The sequence below is a fragment of the Scomber scombrus genome, chromosome 3 (assembly GCF_963691925.1).
Source record: "Scomber scombrus chromosome 3, fScoSco1.1, whole genome shotgun sequence".
NCBI lineage: Eukaryota > Metazoa > Chordata > Actinopteri > Scombriformes > Scombridae > Scomber > Scomber scombrus.
The window spans coordinates 19,398,113-19,417,882 of NC_084972.1; the positions used below are offsets into that span (position 1 = coordinate 19,398,113).

Genomic DNA, 19,770 nt, shown 5'->3' on the forward strand with positions numbered 1-19,770 from the left:
TGCTCAGAATTTTAACTCAGATGTCTCGTACCTGCTCTAACTCAGACTATATGGACCCAAGTCCAATCATCTGCTTTCCAACACTGCCAATACAGAGAATCGTCTATGTGCATTGATCATATGTGTTATTTTCCTTTACCTGCTCACTTGCATAGTAAATAAAGGTGCGTGCAACAATGCAACTGCCTTGCAACAAATCCTACAGTATATACGTAAAGCTCATAATGTTCTCTTTTTTGTGTGTCTGTTACTACAATATCTATTTATTATTATTATTTCCCCCTTTAAAAAAATATTGGTGGTAAAACAAAACAAAAATAGTGATATTACAGAAACATCAAAATAGGAACAGACGATGACAGGGAAAGAAAAACAGGTTGATGTGCAGAACTTAACATAATACATACATAAAACAAGACAAAGCATGAATGAATATAAATAAGATAATAGTCATTATAATAATTACAGCAGCGTTGTTTAAAACAGTGTAGTAAGTAACATAATGCCTCGGGGGAAACTGTTAAAAATTACATTGATATGATAACAATGAAATGATGATGTTCTCTTTTGTTAAAACTGTGTCATACAGGTGTTGGTTAAACTTCATAATTGATGAAGCTATAGTTGACTAGTTGTTATTGCATTACACTGAAAGGTTTTTAAGGAATGATGCCTTCCTCATGCGCACGTAAATGGTGGTAGACAACACAAAGCGTTACAATAATGTCTGTTTGTTATAGTTAATGTTTAATGTCATCACAGACTTTACCTATAAACGGATACAGTGAGCATTGGATATTCTGGACAACTGCAGCATAAAGACTTCTGTAATTCTTACATTTACACATTTATTAGTCTCCTGAAGGAGCCTAATCTTTTCTTGGTGATCATTCCTCCAGTAAAGGCATATAAGTGGATGGTGTTAAAGTTTCCATGGCCTAGTTAGACACAGCTTTTTCACATTTTCAAACCACCCACCCCAACTTTTATCAGGCCCACTCTGAGGCCAAGGATTGGTGAGTAACATTTGCTCAGGAAATTAGAGGCTGGAGTAAAGATTGCATGGTGGGACTGATCATTTCTCCTGCAGATTTCTCCTGGGCTCCCTCCCAGCTTAAGCACTGTCTTGTCACAGGCTGACAGTAGCCCACAGATTTCCTGAAAACTAGGATCTCTTGACACAGATCAAAATGCAATCTTCCCACAGATAGGCCCAGAAAGAAAGTGCTCAGTTACCCCTCGCCAATACATGAATTCACATTCCATTTAGACAAAAGAAAAAAACACATTTGGCAAGTTGTAAGATCAAAGACGCAGCACACAGTTGCACACGAGAAGACACAGGAAGTTGTTTGACAGTATTGTCTGCAAACTATGCTGAGTGAAGAACACATTGAGTCATTCAGACTTTCTCAGGGGAAATGCTTCATCATCTTTGTCAAAATGTTGCAACTGTGAGGGGAGAATGGGCTCAGTTGTAAGCCAGGTCTGTTTGTAATAAATCAGTTTCCTACAGTTAGAAACAAGTTTAAAGGATAGGTTCACAATTTTTCAAGTATGTCTCAAAGCAATAGTCAGGTACCTGAATGAGCATTGAAACTTTAACTTTCAGTAATCATTCCTTCTGTCTATACAGGCCAGATCCCTTCCCAATTCACTTTCAATGTAAGAATCCTAAATTTATCTGAAGACAAGATGAGGCTTGAGTAGTCTAAGTCAGTCACATTAAGTGGATATCTTCCAAAGTTACAGTCATTTTTCTTTTTGTTACTGTCCTTCCACTACAGCCTAACAGGGAAATACTGTCCAGGGAAACACAAAGAATGACTTTAAAAGCACTGTAACTGTGGATCATACACACTTGATTTAACTAACTCAGACTGCTGATGCATATCTTCAAACAGACCTACATGTTTTCACAGAATGACTCACATTAAAAGAAGTGATCTTTTAAATGGTCAGGATGCCCAAGAGGAGTAATCACAGCGGGCAACACCTCTTTGTCCTTATGGGCACCTGACTGTTGTTTTAAGACAGCCTTAAAAAATTGTGAATTTATTTGTTTCTGAGGTAAACTATCATTTTAATATTCCATATATATTCAGTAATTACTCACTTAATCCTGATAAAGTTCTCATTATTATGAGACAAAGATCCTTGTTTTACCATTTTCTCATAAGTACTGCATCACAATTTTGTGATATGGAGATCATACAGACCCCAAATGGTGGAGTTTCAGCAACAAATATTATACTATATTTAAAAAAAAAAAAAAAAAGGCTACTTACAGTAGGGTCTGCATTTGTATCATTTTCTGGCAGTTATGATTATTTCTAACTTGCTAGGGTTTGCTATTGCCTGGTTTGGGGATGTCTGGATGAGGGTCTCCATGGATATCCATGAGCCAAAATGTGACTGATTGCAGACATTGCAGCTACTCCTGTAGCAAACCCACCCAACTCTCCCTGTGCTCTGCAGTCAGCTTCATGCTCCGGAAACAGAGCAATCAAATCATGATCGCCAGCAAACTATTGATGTAGTCCTTCAGCTGTGAAGACAGTTTTTGACAGCCTATCTGTTATAAGCAGAGGTTTGCATACCATTTCACTCAGACGAATCTTTAACCATCCATTAGAAAGAAAAGTGGTGAAGAAGGGAGGGGGATTAGGGGAGGAGTCTCAGATTGACTTTCACATCCATTCACCCTTTTTTCTGCAGCAGCACTGAACTTGCAGGGAGAGAGAGAGAGAGAGAGAGAGAGGAGAGAGAGAGAGAGAGAGAGAGAGAGAGAGAGAGAGAGAGAGAGAGAGAGAGAGAGAGAGAGAGAGAGAGATTGGATGGTGTTGTGCAGAAGCGCTATCATAGCTGAGGCTACCATAGCTGCCTCTTACAGATTTCACTCTACGCTTTATGAAATGACCATCAAACGCGAACTGTTTTCCGATTCACTAAAGAGTGCTGGTGAAGAGGAGTGGTCAGGGTCGGGGATCATTATGCACTTTTAGGTCGACGTCGCCTTTTACGCAGAGCAGCAACATCGCATGAGCCTCAAGTGCGTTTTTAATATCCGAAGTTGTGTCAAGCGGGCGATGATTCGCATCTGATTGTTGTTCAACTGTTCGGGGAGGACTGCAGACGGGCTGAAACACTGCATTGTGGCAAATAAGAGACGCTGATTCCTGCCTGCAAGGACTGCACGATCCATTCTCCCCCTCAAAATGTCATCTCAGGCGAAAGTCAAGAAGGACAAAGAGATTATTGCCGAATATGAGACCCAAGTGAAAGGTTGGTAACATGCAGGCCCGATCATATTGTTATTCCGTATGTCAAGCCACTATTGCGTAACTTTACCACAAGCTTCATTTGTGTGCGATGCTGTAGGGTGGGACACATTGTATAGTTTTAAATGGCAGTTGTTTATTTGTAACCAATTCCAATAGAAATATCTAATTGCTGCTAAATCAATGGCATTTAACCCAACCATTAAATCCATAATAGAAAAATGAAGGTGTAACTTGGCTGAAACGGTTTCTCTGTACTCATGATGACTGTGTGCTCCAGATCCTGGGTTATAACAAGCCTAGCCCTGCATGTGTGTGGCCAGCCAAGCTACTTCATAGAGCTTCACATGTGTCAAAGTACAGATGATATTTATTTGAGACTGTACTGATACTGAACACCCAACATGGGAATGTAACAATTCACCTTGGACAATTTTTCCAATAGACTGGAGGTCACGCACCTCAGGTATTCATACTTGGAGGCGTCTGGTTACAAATTACAGTCGTTTCTTAGGAAAAGAAAGGTTAAAATGTGAAAATTAATTGTGATAATCTATAGTGAGCATTGATACTTCAGGACAAAGTGTAATATCAGGAGGGTGGAAGGGAAGCTTGAGAAGGTCACACAGCAAACACTTCAGAAAGTCCATCAATAATGTATGCTGTCTGTATGAATTATGAACCATGAAAGGATTTTACTGTCTGCCGCTAAATATGAGACTGGATAAACCACCCTGAGAGAGGAGAGTGTCAGGACCACTGACACTGTATTGGAATAGACAGTGCAGGATGTATATGGGTGGGTTGTCTGCTCAACCTTTTAGAGACAACTTTGTGAAGTGTTAACTGTAACACTTAAGTGCATAACCTTCTCAGGGTTGTGGTTCCAGGCTTCAAACAGTGCACTGGAACAAACAAGGCACAGACAGAAAATGTAACTATTTTGACCTGATTATTAAAACTTTTCTTATCTTTGGGTTTCTGACTTTTGGTCAAACAAAACACACAAGATAAAGACGTCACATTGGGATCCAGGAATTTGTGAAGGCTGTTTTTTTTCTTTCTTAGTTTTATTCTTATTCTTATTTGAAATGAGTGAATCCAGAAAATAATTTGTTGAAATAATTGGCAGATTCAATTATAATGAAAATAATCACACAATGACCCATCATTCGAAAATCATACTTTGAAAATCTACTGAAAGTTAGAATCAATTAAATTGCAGAATTTGAGTTATTAAATCTGCATTCTTTTAACATTATTAACTAGCACACAATGGTGGAAACCACATCACTAATGCTCTTCAGTCAGCTTGCTGCAGTTTCACTGGTTGGCCATTACCCAACACCTCACAGTGTTGGGCCTGGGTACATCGACCATCTTTATTTCAGACTATATGAAAGTTATTGGTCTAAAACAGATGAACTCAGATAATCCTGACTATTATAATGGGATGAAATAGCCCTTTCTTTTCAGACTGTGCTCAAAATAACCCCAGCAGGACTGCAGTACTCAAAAAACACCAAACAACAAAGATGACTGTACAGAGCAAACATCAATTGAAATGTCTACTGTGAACTGAAGGTGTTTGTCGGGGTCTGTATACTTTCCTGTATAGGATAGTGACATCTCAACGTGTTTGTTAACACTGTGTACATTTGAATGCATGCCAGGCAGACGTGTAGCACATGTGCTGTAATTGAAATGCAGATGATGCATTTTACATTAGTGGTACCACTAGATAGTTTTAGTTCAAGTGTTTATTTGCATATAAATATTCTTTGCAATTTCATCTTAACTTTAATATAATGACCTTGTTTGGATTAGTCATTGATTGAGTTCGGGGTTTCACTGTGGGTAATACTGTTGTTGATTAAGTCTTTAGGGTATCTGCGCAAATATGTACATTCAAATATTCCACAAAAGTGACGTGTGTCTGGAATGAAGAGTATGATCAGCATTTTGTAGATAGAGGTGCGGTTTGCTTTTTCCTTGTCGCTTTCTTTGTCTGTCTGTTTATTTGTTTGACTCTTTCAGTTTCTCTCTCTCTTTGACACTCTCACTCTAACTCTCACTCTCTCTCTCTCTCTCTCTCTCTCTCTCTCTGGTCTCCACACCAGCTTTGTGGCTGAGAGCCATCACAGCTCCGTCTCTCTCATCTCAGTTTCAGAGAAAGCTTTTAAGCTGACATCTTAAGCTCATTTGCAAACTGGGCTTGGATCAGTTTGGAGCTGTGAGGGCTTACTCTGACACTGACACTGGCCTCCGATAATGCTGAGTTGCTGACTGCACAGTGGTTCAATCGGGCACAAACCTAATGAGACATTTCAGCAAACTGTGTTTTTTTCTGCTAACAGCTTTACAGGTCCAGGCCTGTGTTTGCCGTTATTGTCACAAGCCATGCCCGATTCATTGATGAGTGATGATTCACCCAAAAACAGGAGATACAGCTTTGTATCAAACCATTAGTCATCATTTAACTGTTGGTACCAACTGACATTATGTGTTTTTTCTATTATTTTTTGTTTGTGACTAAAAATTTGTCTTCCTGATTAATTCAACAATGTTCTATTTAAATAGTATAGTTAACCAGCCTGGAGTATCTCTAAGCTTCCTGCTGAACCCAAACACAAAACACACCAAAAAAGGGGATGCCCCTCATTATGCGTCACACTAGCTGCAGGCCACATTATCTTCAATGCCATCTGGTTTGTTTAGAGTCTTGTGCACAAATTGCTCTAATAGGGTATCATACAAAACCTTTATTGTAAGATTTGCTGTTGCAAAGGAAACATATGGCACTGCAGAGTTTGTGTGTATAGGGATAGTCATCCCTACAGCATAAGACAAATAATGGAAATAGAAAAGCCTGGAATTTTTGTAATAGTGTAATAGTTTGTACCATTTGTAATATGTATGATGTACAGATTACATTTACACCTGTTTGATGACAATCCAGTGACAATCACATAGCATCTCACCATAGGCACTCTTATCCCATCGCCACCAACTTCACTGTAGATATGCATTTCATCAGAAGCATGTAGACACACCCCTCTGTGTGTATTCCTCATGAAAGAATGCTCAGACTGATATTTTCTTGAAATGTCAGGGTTGCGTTACAACTGTGAAACAATATCTTTGTTTCCTGTGTGTTGGTAACATGTATGAGACACTACATCTTGGATTTTCAAATAGTGACGCCTTTCCTTGTTAGAAGTATTTGTATCAGGAGAGGGGGGAGAAAGACATGTGAGCTCAAGCAAATAAATAGACTGTAAAGGCATACCATAGCCATTACTGCATTCAGAAGACGTTCACAGAACACAGCCTTGATTTGTACTAAATTATGTCAACGTGTCAGTTTGGGTTAGGACACATGTGACTAGCCACGCATAGATAACTGCAGACACAGCCCTGGAGACGGCTGCTGGCCATTGCAGTAGCTGTGCTATGCTAGTTTGAGCAGGCTACTGTGGTGACAATCACTCCTCACTATGTGATATCTGGTGCTCACTACCTGCTGCAGCAGTCCATCAGTCTAAATGGTAAACCTGCAAGGCAACATGTAATTCATTACATTACAGTACAGTCTGTTAGACATCCAGGTGTGTGGCCCCTACAAGCATGCTGTTTTTGAGATTAGCAGGAGGACATGGTTTGTCTTTTTGAATTGACAGGGTAAAATAGGAGCAAAATTATTGGGGTGATATAAATTATGTTTCATTTTATATTTAGATGGCTTTAGTGGTTGTATGTATATGTACTAAAAACATTTTACTTGTTTATATTTACAATATGACCTGGGACAATATCTCATTGCTCAGTCACAACCAGATTGATGACTTAAGCAACTAAACAAGTTATTTTTCTTCATTTTCTGCTTCAATGTTGCCCTCAAGTCTCTGGAAGCAATTAATTTATACTCAAAATGGTTGTTAAAGTCACCAGCACATACCAGGATGTTAACCATATGGGTTAGGAGAAAAATAAACATTAGAAATGGCTGAAGTCCTATTAGTGAAATTTCCACAGGCCTTTGGGTGTGGAACATTTTACTAATTTTGGCAAAAGACTGTTCCCAATTTGAACATCCAGTTTGGCATGTGACTCTGCATTTAATTTAAGGAAACCTTCTCTTTTGTGTAATCAATAAAAAGAGAGCAAAGAGGCCACATTTAGCTTTTGAGGCTTACTTCTTGCTATATTATTCACTTGAACTCCTTGCCAGCTTCCTTGTAATTATGCATTACTCTGCAAAGGCTTGAATCATTCATCGAATGTAGTGCAGTATTGCACAGTCCCTAGTAACAGTTTAAGGTCTAAAAATAACACACTCACAGGAGAGTGAATGCAAATATCATGAGTCTATTTGATGTCTGACTGATAAAATTGCAGTTAAATCAATTTAGATTTGCTCGTTATATTATCAGCTTGTTCTTTTATGCTGTCACTGTATGATTAAAAAGGATTAAAGTCATGTAGGCCAACACATTTTGTTTTGTGGGCTATTTTAGCACAGTACTTCAGTGATATTTCTTTCAATTTTGAACTTGATTGCTTCATCGTTCATCAGCGCAGACTGTTGTTTATTGAGCATTATGAAGCAGAGAAAGTTGCCCTTGTCCTTGGCCATTATGCTAAATAGACTGACTGCTGCGACTGTCAGAACAGGGAACTAGCCTGCTCTCAATGAGATGCCTCTAGAGGCATGTAACCAGGCAACTGGGCAACTATGGGGACCATGAGGGGTACATCTCCAAACAGCAAGGGACTACATATTTATTCCGTCTTTCTTTTTCTCCTTGCTCCTTCATTCACATTTTCACTCACACACTCATAGACAACGGGGGAGGAATTTTGGAAATCCTTTATTCTAGATACAGAAACAGCATTTAGAACTGAACAAAAGGTCTTTTCTTCTGCTGGGTCATCTTCTCCATTGATACATTTCTGCAAAGTTCCTTTCAGTACACAGCAATCATATGCATGGTTGAAACAGTCTGTCATAATGGAATCTTCAGCCATCTCAATGTTGCTCAACTGCTTTTCATTGTCTTGTAGAGAGAGGCCTTGTTTATACCCTCGTGTGAGTGAATAATCCCACAGATTTGGACTCACCAGTTATTTAAAATAGTTGTTTATTGACTTTCAGTAAAATTCTGAATGATTTCATCTTATTGTACTATCATTCAATAATGTCTCATTTCAAGCAAGCTTTAATTAAAAACTAACAAAACAAGTTATTTATGTTTTAGACTAGGGCTGGAACTAAGGATTATTTTCATCCTTGATTAATCTGTAAATTATTCAATTAGTTGTTTGGTCCATAAAATCACTGTTTTCCCAAAGCCTGAGATGACATTGTCAAATGTATTTTTCTGTCCTCCTGTTCAGTCCACAACCCAAAGATATTCATTTAATTATCATTGAAGAAAACATAATCACATTTGTGATGCTGGAATTAAAATAATTTTTATCTTTTGTAATTATCTCAATGTAATTTTGTCATACATTTGCCGTTACCCTCATATGTATCAACATTGGAAATATCCTTATTAACATCCTTAAAGTGATACTGCTTCCAACCATATCACTCAGCTCTAGGTTCTGATATGATTTATGGTTCATCTGCCAGTGCACATTCAGCAGCTACTTCACCACTGGATTTATGACGGCCTTGTAATAATCAGTACTGTATATAGGTGAAATGAAATGTTATTTGTATTTCTCAGTGTTAATGTAAGGCCATAAAAGTGATGTTATTGCTTTTGTAGACGTTTTTATTATCTGCAATCCAAGAGGTCTTTAGGAACAGCCAACTACCAATACAGGCTGTCCAGCTGGAAATCTGTAGGTGTTTATTTGTGGCCTTTTTCAAATCTAAAAGGGAATAATTACACTCCTAACACTCAAGCTACAACAGTGAAATCAGGGGCGTCATGGAGTCAATTTTTTTAAAGTGTGAACATTTGCTTATGCAAATGTTAATGTTCACACCAAACCAGGTTGTAACCAGTACATATCTGCTTTGACTTCTGTGTTTATGATCAAACCACCTCTCTATCAGTAACTGAAAAGTAGTTGAATGACACTTATTAACGCTATATTGAACCAAGGACGTGCACAGGTATGGGCTATTGTTGCCCAGTCAACAGCCCATTTGCCTTCCTTGACTGAGCTGCCCCTCTGGGGGGAAAAAATAAAGTTTATTAAAATGTATTTATTTAGCTGCTATATAAATAAATAAATACAAGTAGCAATTTCTGAAATTTGACCCAATTAGTTTAAAACCGTATAGCCCAAACTTGTATTACTTTTTGATTGACGTGCCTCTGTGTGACATAGTTGAAGATGGGAGGGGCCCAGAGCAGAGCCACTCAATCTGGCATGGGACAAAAAACAATCAAACACGGATATCAGGAAGACGCAGCAGGCCAGCAGGTGAAGAAAATATGTTCATGAAATCCGTTATGTAAATTCTTTCTTCTAGTATATATTTTTACATACAAAACAACATATACCCTACTACAATCTAAGTCCCGGGCTTCACCAGGAATGATTGAGCTGACAGTTGATCCCTAAAATCAGGGTGGGCGGTGCCCTTTTTTCGGTTAGAGCCCCTCAAAATATATGTGCACATCCCACTATATTGAACAATATTGAACAAGAACATGTTAGCAAAAAGGCTGTGAACTCAGAAGTAATGTTAGCTGGTTAGCTAGCCAGCACATTGAGTATTTAACGTAAAGAAAGCTCACAAACATGTTACTGTTATGTACTTGCACTATTATAGCTTTTTGTCAGAATTCTCCTTATATCCATCCTTTGTTTTGTAGGTCACATTTTGGTTCTTCATATGTGTTTGTTTGTTTGGTTGGTTTGATCATTAACATAGAAGCCAAAGCTGACATTTAATTGTAAGAAATTGGTTTAAGGGTGCACGTGACCACTCGAGTCAAATGGCCAAGATGCCTCTGAGTGAAATGATCAGTGTTAGAATTAAAGTTAAATTAATGTTAACTTGAACTAACTTGAAGATTGAAACCAAAATTGGTTTGTTAAATGGAGTTGTGAAATATTGTTAATAAGCTTTAAAACATTTAAGTTTTGGAAGTATTATATCTGCCTATTTGTAAATGCCATATCAACCATATTTTCAGAATTTACACCACAGTTAATTTTCCCTCATTCTCAGACTATGAATAGGAGCAGTGAGTTTCCAAACCTCATGAGCACAAAACCACAGTGATCTTGTAATCGAAAGAATGCCTGCAATTTGTTTCTTCAGGACAAACTTCTCTGAAGGCTCTCGTAGCACAATGCATTTTGAGAAGCTGACCTATTTTACATTTTCTGTGCTGTCTGCTGTAATCAACAGACATGCATCTCATATGCACGTGATATCCCAGCATTCAGACACCCCCAGACCCCCTCCCACTACACACACACACACACACACACACGCACATACATACAGACAGCAGACAAATGCACTTTGACGTCCAGTTTTATCCCATTATGATGACTTTGTTCTTGTAATAGTGCTTGTGCTAGCTTGACTGGATCCTTACATATTTGTATGTTGCCACATTATGTGCTTTGCTGAGGGCCTGTGGGTTAAATGCTGACTTACAGCAGTGTTTGGCAGGGTAAAGTGAGGCCAAGCATGTAAGCCCATCAGAGGCTCTATTTATTCTGAAGGTGGTCTCCCTCTTTTGATTGCTTTTTTGTTGATATGCAGAGATCCGAAACCAGCTGGTGGAGCAGTTCCGTTGTTTGGAGCAGCAGTCTGAATCCCGACTACAGCTGCTGCAGGACCTGCAGGAGTTCTTCCGTCGAAAGGCCGAGTTACAGCTTGAGTACTCAAGGAGTCTGGACAAACTGGCAGAGCGCTACTCCGCCAAGATCCGCACCTCCAGAGAGCACCAGCACTTCAAGTGAGTCTGGCCACTGACTGTCTGCTAAGCACTGGAACATCTGTATCGGATGTGTTGGACCCATAAAAAAACATTTACGTGACATATATTTTACTGATCACTGGCACAGCACGAATAGATGGAAACAGAAAGAAAAAAGAAAAAAAGGGGAAGGATAAGAAACAGAAAAGAGAAGAGGTATAAAAGCAGAAGAAATGGCCTGAAATGAATCCAGGGCCAAGGAAGCTTGTGGCCTCAGGCTGCTGTGTTTCTCCCAACTAGGTCAGACTTTTTATCCAGCCCCCCTCCCGTCTTTTCTCTGTGGCTGTCATTTCATTTCCATTCTCAAACAGCTTCACGTTAGACTGCTACTCAAATACTCAAATACATGTTGAGGATCTGCTGCTTGCAGTAGATACTCTGACCAGCCTGCAGCTCTCACTGACTTTTAGATCATTTTCTCATATTTTGTCCAGTTTGGCTGACTGGAGTGATCAAATGAATATCAGATATAATGCATATGAAAAAGAGAACATTCAGCTAGAAGAGCACTCTTCACCTTGAAATCAGATGAAATGAAGGGGTTGAAAGCTCCTGAAATAAATAAATAAAATCTATGTGAAGAAATCTGCTCAGTAATTCTCAGTGTATGATTATAGTATTAGCAATGCAGGAAATCGAACCTACCTTAAAACAGTAAAGATGGTATAATTTATATGTAGGCAGTTGCACACCCTTTCATGTGACCTGGCTGTGTCAGTCATGTGGAACAAACACGTTGGTATATTCGAGAGAGATCTTTCCGTTTCTCTTTTAGTCTCCCGTCACTGGGACATTGATAAATGGAGCGTTCCCTCAAAGGGAGACCCCTGTAAGAGATTCACATTGCATGACTTCTCTCTACACCCTACTGTCCCAGATTCTCCCCCGTCACATTAAATGGACGTCATTATATCTGTCTGTCAGAGGCTAGATTTATACTCACAGACTACAATGGGCCGACTAAGTCTCTATCATTAATAATCCCACGCGGTCTTCTCTTCTTGAGTTTCTGAGCTTGCTCTGTCTGCAATATCTCTCTCTGTCTTTTTTTTTTTTTTTTTTACATCACAACCTCAGTGCCCTTCTTTATTATCAGTGATCCTTTCAGATTTTCAGCTGTAATGTCACATCTAATAAATGGGTTGGCAGAAGACTGTCAGGGAGCATTTTCAAAGCCTCCTACAACAGAGTAGCTGTAGCAAAAATATGATTATAATGACTGTGTCTTGAAAAGACAATGTATATCCCACATGTTGTACAATAGTTAAGGATGAGCCTGGCTGTTATTCTATGTTTTTCTTATTGTCAACAGATCTTATACTACATATGACACATTGTGAGTTTTAAAAGAGTTTCAGTAAAAATGGAGAGGTTGTGATCATGGCCGTAGCTACCATTGAGGACACCAAGGTCATGTCCTCGGTATTTTCATTTCATTGTGAAGTGAAAATAGCCGACGAGACAATTATCCTTGCATCAACGGACCGTCACATGACACGTACTTGCAGATACCGCTGCCATGTCAAAACAAAAGTAGTCGGCTATAGCCAGCGGTGGAGTGAGGCTTTGAAATCCACCGGGAATTTTTTCACTGGCCCCGGCCCCGGTGTTATGTGCCACCTGGTTTCCAATTTAACTGGTTTCCTTACAGAACAGCTGTGTTGCGCTTCCGTCAGCAGATTCGTCACACATTCACAAATATACACGGCATATTACTGGAGATTTTTAAGTCGCAGTTATAAAGTGCTCACTTCCAGAAAAAATATCTGCTGCAGTAGATGTTGAACTGTGACTTGAAAATCACCAGAAATATGTTGTCTACATTTGTGAATTGGACTTGACCCGATTTTACAAACTGTTCATTCATTGGACGAGCCCTTTTCTCCCTTTCCCAGCAGGCCGTGCTCCATTCCACATTTTAAGAACAAACAAAGAAAATAATATAATGCAGTTATAATTTTTAAATATGCAACCATGGAAGTTGTAGAATACTGAAATAGGAGTTGATTTAAGTTGCAAAATTGGAAGTGATAAGAAAGAATTGGACCACAAGAGTGACCATGACTGAGAAATGCACAGCAAGAAAGCGTTATAATTACATCATGGATTACACTGAACTGATATTTAAGTTGTGGTTTTCTTTTTGACCTCGGTATTTGAAAAATCCTGGCTACGGCCTTAGTTGTGATATGTAAGCTAGCAAAACTCTGTAAACGGGAATGTATTCCTGTGCATGTGCAGTGGCATCTGCTAAACAAGGAACTACTCTCTGGAGACTGAAAATGTGATAGCTGTTGAAAGTCTATGAAACCATTTCTAAACAAACTGCAGTTATCATAACCCAATGCAGCGGTGTCACACACAGACAGGTTTCAATAGTTAATATTTTTTGGACAAAAATGAAGATTCACAACATAGAGGAATTGGTTATATCAGCTTTTGGATACACACACAATTGTGAGTTGGATGAGGTCATTGTTGGTTTGGCTTTACACATGAAATGTGTATCACCTGCCTTATCCTTTAATACAGCCAGTATGTGTTTGAAATGTCAGCACACTATAGTTCAGCTGAGAGTTGCATTCTACTTTATGATGCGGAGACCTTGTTGTGAAGCAGTTGTACTTTTTGTAGGCTGTCAGGTAGAAAACCTTCTTCTGTCATCTTCTACGAACAGTTAGGCATCAGCGCCTTTGAGTCCTGAACACTACAGTCTCATCCTTATTCAAGAGCAGCCAACAGCCAAAGATTTACAGTCAGTTTCCTGGCATCTCCTGTCCAGGATCAAACACCTGCTCTGCTTGAAAGACGGGCCTATAGGGATAGCTTGTTCATGTTTTTAATCAAAGTGTCACGGGATGAAAAGGAAAAGCAGAAGGTGCTGATGCCCAGCACTGTGGATTACCTTTAGCATCACATAAGTGCAACACATTGCAGAAACAGAACTTTTCAGATGTCTTTTCTGTTGTACTATGTTTGCACTGCTTTTCAAAAATCATTCATCCAGACAGAAGGATAGAGTTATAAATTAAACCTTGGGTCAACCCATGACAGATATATTTAAGATGCATATACATATACTTGTTCACAGGTATTGGATATCAATATTACAATAATATTGACTACTAGTGCTGTAGTCTAAATCTTATACTAAATGTATACTAAATATTTACACAATGAGATTTTCAATATTTAATCATCAGTAATGTGGATATAATGTCTAAGTGGGTAAAGAACAATTATAGAACAGCTACAACAGTCTGGTCAGACATCACTCTACTTTAATGCAGCCTTTGAAACCAGGAATAGACAATACTGCCATATCATGATATTATGATATTCAATATCTGAGATGATATTTAGTCTCATATCACAATATTGATATAATATCGATATATTGCCCAGCCCTAGTTTTATTTATCAGGAATTCTACAGTGTTGCAGACATTCTTATTATTAACTGTCTGAAAATGGTCAGTGTCAAATACAACCTATACAAAATCACTTAATTTATATGTAAAAAATAATAGAAATAGAAATTAATTTTTAGTTCTAATTCCTGGGACGACTGAATGTGGATTCATCTTCATTATTGTTTTGGATGCATGAAGGTAAATTAGATTGGAAACTAAATCATGCATTCTTACTTCTATGTTGTAGTGTAGAAACAGCTCCACAAAGATGGGGAAACAGAAAGTTTCCATGTTCACTTCAAAAAGAAAACACAAGCAAGAATAACATTGTCCAAGGATAAAAATGTTTTGAAAGCAGTTCAAGGACCTCTCTTTCAATATGAGCTTCAAAACTGAGGTTAGATTCAAAAATAATTGCTGCATTTCTGATTCATGCTTCAAGGTTACACTGTTTCAAACAAAACTATTTTCCATCATCATTTATTAGATATTCTTTTATAGACAAGATTTGCAACACCTAGACAGTTTTCAGAGGAGTCATAAATGGTATATGAGTTTTTGGGCTCATCAAGTTGCATGTTAGCACAGCAGTAGAAAGAAATGCCATACATGTGTATGACTTGACCAGGTGACAGCATGCAGTTACATAACTATTAAGGAGCAAGGATATGACCTTGAGGTTCCCCTCCTGCAAAAAAAGAAGGATGAAGAATTAAAAGATATGCAATATTTAGAGCGATTACTATATTATATTAACACATTCTTCTGTAAGATTGTATATCAATGTTGTGATTATAATTCTATCTTAAAGTTATTATTGGTCATACATGGGTTGATTGGTAATGTGCGTAAGTGGCAACCCTTCAAAAAGAAATTGAAAACATGAATAAAAGTCTCAAAGGATAAAAGTCATCAAAAGTTTTGAAAGCAGTTGAGAGGAAACGCGTCTTGACTGCTCTGTTGTATATTTTACTGTTAAATCACAACTTGCAACATGATACTATTACAAGCCACAACAAATTGTGTTCCCCATGACATGTTAGATGGAAAGAAAAGAGTTACTGTGGAAGTCATGGTGGCTTTGCTCTACAAAGTAAAGCAGGCAATTGAGAGTTAATTTTTCAGTCCAGAGCTACTGATCAGTTGTGTGATATGATAAAAGGTTCTGCGGGTGCAAATAAGTAGAGATAGCTATCTAGGTCTCAAATGACTTTTGAATGTCCTCTTCCCTGTGTGTTAACATCATTCATCCACTCTCATCTCCTTTCACTAGTCATTAAAGAAGAAATAAAGTTGGACTCCCAGCATAGGTCATCTATCAGCCAAGAGCAAAAGGTGTTTCGACACACCGTTATTTAGCAGGCTGTAAAAACGTAATGTGAGACATAATTTTTATATTTCAGTCACTATTGTTAGAGGTTAGAAAAACAGTAAAACAGTTCCCTAAAGACAAAGAAGAACACAAATAAACTGTTCAGTGTGGGGATAATTGAACTCACATGCTCCCTCGAGCAAGGAGGCAAGTGCAGTCAGCATGCCTTCCGTGTGTGTGCATGTATGTGTGTGTGTGTGTGTGTGTGTGTGTGTGTGTGTGTGTGTGCACAGCTGTCTCCTTTTGTCCTGATTTCTCACCACATGTGCAGTGACCCTTTGATGTATAATATGTAAAGCCCTTGAGCTGGTACCAATTGATATAATGTAAGATCTGTGTAGTGTGTAAGGCATGTTTCATGTTCACTGCTAGAGTCCCAAGTAATTTTAGGAGGGGTGAATTAATTGTGCAACAGTTGGTCCATTTAAAACTTTTGCTGTTTTTTCGGTTTGTGTTGGAAACACAAGGCTGGATGACCTGTTTTACTAGTTTTCTGCTGTTTACTTGTGGTCTGAATATAATATGAATATAGTATGAATACATCTATAGTCTGAAATATTACATGACATTGGTCTATATAGAGATTTCAAGAAATTGATTGATGAAACAGGAATGTCTTTGTGAAAACATTCAAACACCACTAAAGTCATATTTTCCAATACTAACAACGCCCGTATTTAATTTTTACCATTGTAAAAACTAATAAAGTCTTGCTTCGGTTTTTGCAGAAAGGACCAAAATCTCCTGTCCACTGTGAACTGCTGGTATTTGGTCTTGGACCAGACCAGGCGGGAGAGCAGAGACCACGCCACTCTCAGTGACATCTACAACAACAACGTCATTGTGCGTCTTGCGCATGTGGGCGAGGATGTCATCAGACTTTTCAAAAAGGTCAGAATTGGAATGAAATGGATGAGAGGCATGTAACCCTGACCGTTTATAACGCACATAGTCACAGAAATCGTCTGCTCAGATCGCATGACTGATGCTCTCAGCTGGGAACTTGACACCACACCAACACAAAATGAATTGAAATGTATCAGGACTTACAGTATGCTTCATGGTGTGAGGCTCTTACAGTATATGGCATATCCCCTTTGAGGTCTGATCACATTTTAGTGATGTTATTAAGTTCACTATGTCATTATCTCTTGATATGACCAATGATGCTTAGTTAGTATTTCAGTTACCATTCAAAATTACATTTTTTGCCTACTAGGCAGCTAATTTATAGCTTGGTGCAAATTCTAGCCATTAGATTGATTTTGAGAGTACTCCTTCAACTCATCTCTGAGGTTTTACTATTGTGAGAGTAGGAAGTGTGTGCACAGTAGAGCTTAACATGGTTGGTGCGATTTTTTGACCCCCCTAATCATCAAGCGTATTGTCATTCTCAATATCATGCTCAGTTTGCTCCCTATTTAGATCGCAAACCATTTCTGATGCTCTTTACACTGCATTGCTCCTATCATTCTCACTCTTTCCCATGAGGTTGGATTTGCCTAATTTTTAATTTTTACAGCAAATTCTGTAGTTTTCGGAGGGAATTCAAATGAATGTGCTTTTCTCATTCAGAAATGTAACATCATTGAAGGTTTGGTTATACTCTAACGTCTCATGAGGCTTATGATTGGTATGTGCGAGGATTGCAAAGTGCCTGTGTTTCAGGGGCTGTGATGAACAATTCACCTTAGGGATATTAGATCAGTATCGCTTGACAGCAGCAGGAATCTCCCATAATTTATGCCCTCTAGGGGGCTCTGCACTGTCACGATGGGAGCTGTGATTGGAATGGGATGGCTTGGGGCCAGCGCAAAGAGGACAAGGACTCCAGAAAATGTCTCCTATGGAAGAAGTTAGCTCAAATGCTCAAATGCTCTTCGAAACAATAATCCTGTTACACTGTAAATTCAACTGCAGAGCTGTTTCGTTGCTAATACATTGCACATGTGGGAAGGGAATGAATCAAACTCTGGCGTTTGTTAAGTCAAAGTTTAAATGTACTGAATGTGCTAGAGATTAATTCTTGTCACATGTGAAAACACAAGGTTGCTGTTTTGTCAAGTGGCTCCTGAAAGGTGGCAAAAAAACAAGATTGATTGGGCTAAGCGTCACTCCATATCCTCTCAACAGGATTTTTAGAGTCACTCTCTACTGGCCCCATTCCTCCTCATGGGCTATAAGCCCTGTCATGGGACATGTCCAATTCATCATAGGCTCTTAGGCTCTGTTACTGAGCTGAAACTGTGACACAACTCCTTGGGAAATGTTCTGAAGTCACTGCTCTGTTCTATTTTTTGTCTGCATGTGCACTTTGAGCATTGTATTAAATGTTTTCTGGTGCAAAGTGATGACAGCGTTTCGACAAATGGTGACATCCCTCACATGCAAAATTGGCACACAGCCATTAAGTTTTCCAATTGTTGCTACTCTAGTAAATAACCCAATTTCTAGTCTTACATGATTAAATATCTGCCTTCATTTTCCTTTTAAATGTGGAATTATTGTCACTTGTGAAACTGTTACCTGCTTTTCTCTTTACAGAGCAAAGAAATTGGGGTGCAGATGCACGAGGAGTTAGTGAAGGTCACCAATGAGCTCTACACAGTGAGTGAAACAAATATCATTGTCCTGTCATGCCTATCCTTTTTCTGTATGTAACAGGCTGAATGCTGTGCCCTTTCTCCTGTGCTAGCTGCCTGTAGGTCATCAATCTCAAATCCAAGCTTTTTTTCAGTTGTCAGAGCAGAACTTGTTACATGTGAAGCAGCTGGCTTTGCACTGCACATAGCAGATATGCCTTATCAGCAGTGCAGACTCTAACAAGTCATTTCTTCCTTCTTGATGAGGTCATAGAAGGAGAAAATGTTCATTCTTCCTCCCACTGTGCATCCACTGAAGGGGAGAGCATTCTTGCCCCCAGCTGTGCTTCAAGCGGACTCAGCAGTCTGGTGCTGCAGAGGTGTACTGTATGCACAGCTAACATGAGCTACTGTAATATTTTTCGCTAATGTTACACGTAATCAGACAGATTTTTTTTGTGTGTCTGTTTGTTTGTTCGCTGATAAGAGTTGTCAGTCTGTCCTTTTATGTTTACATACAGAACATGTATGCACACACAACTCATTTAATGTTCACTGACAGAACTTGTCTGTGTGGTGATGTAGATAGAGGAACAGCTGTGTTCAGTGCTGATGCCTCTTCTTTTGGCTGAGGAAAATGAACTGATGCAGTGATATCATCTGCTGTATGTTGGACACAGTGACACAAACAAACCAGAGTGCTTCTTCATGGGACTCACTGCTAATGCTAACTGTCATATTATGATTTTTTGACTGTTTGACAGCTAATTTGCAAAAAGAATATGATACAAAACATACAGTTAGTTAACATACCAAAGTAAGGCTGGACAATATATTGACATTATATGTGTATTGTAACATATAATATCTTGATATGGCACAATTATTGTCTGCTCCTGATTTTAAAGGGTGCATCATAATAAAGTGATGTAATTCTCTGATTTTACTGGACTGTTCTAGCTATTCTATAATTTACATTTACCCACTTAGTCATTATATCCACATTACTGATGATAATTTATCAAAAATCTCATTGTGTAAATATTTTGTGAAAGCACCAATAGTCATCCCTACAATATTGTCGCAATATCAATATCAAGGTGTTTGGTCAAAAATATTATGATATATCTGTAATGTACATTTAAAGCTTAGCTGATATATA

General features: G+C 38.6%; 1 protein-coding gene across 2 annotated transcripts in view; it reads left to right on the forward strand.

The window, feature by feature from the left end:
* The first annotated feature begins 3,018 nt into the window (after positions 1–3,018).
* Positions 3,019–19,770, forward strand: part of LOC133977571 (SLIT-ROBO Rho GTPase-activating protein 3-like) — a 33,826-nt gene continuing 17,074 nt past the window's right edge. The window contains exons 1-4 of one of the 2 annotated variants that reach the window (XM_062415768.1): positions 3,019–3,285; positions 11,026–11,221; positions 16,755–16,917; positions 18,571–18,633. In XM_062415768.1, coding sequence (XP_062271752.1) covers positions 3,219–3,285; positions 11,026–11,221; positions 16,755–16,917; positions 18,571–18,633 — 489 coding nt within the window. In that variant the 5' untranslated portion in view covers positions 3,019–3,218. The remainder of the gene's footprint in view (positions 3,286–11,025; positions 11,222–16,754; positions 16,918–18,570; positions 18,634–19,770) is intronic. The other variant, XM_062415769.1, reaches the window with a different exon arrangement.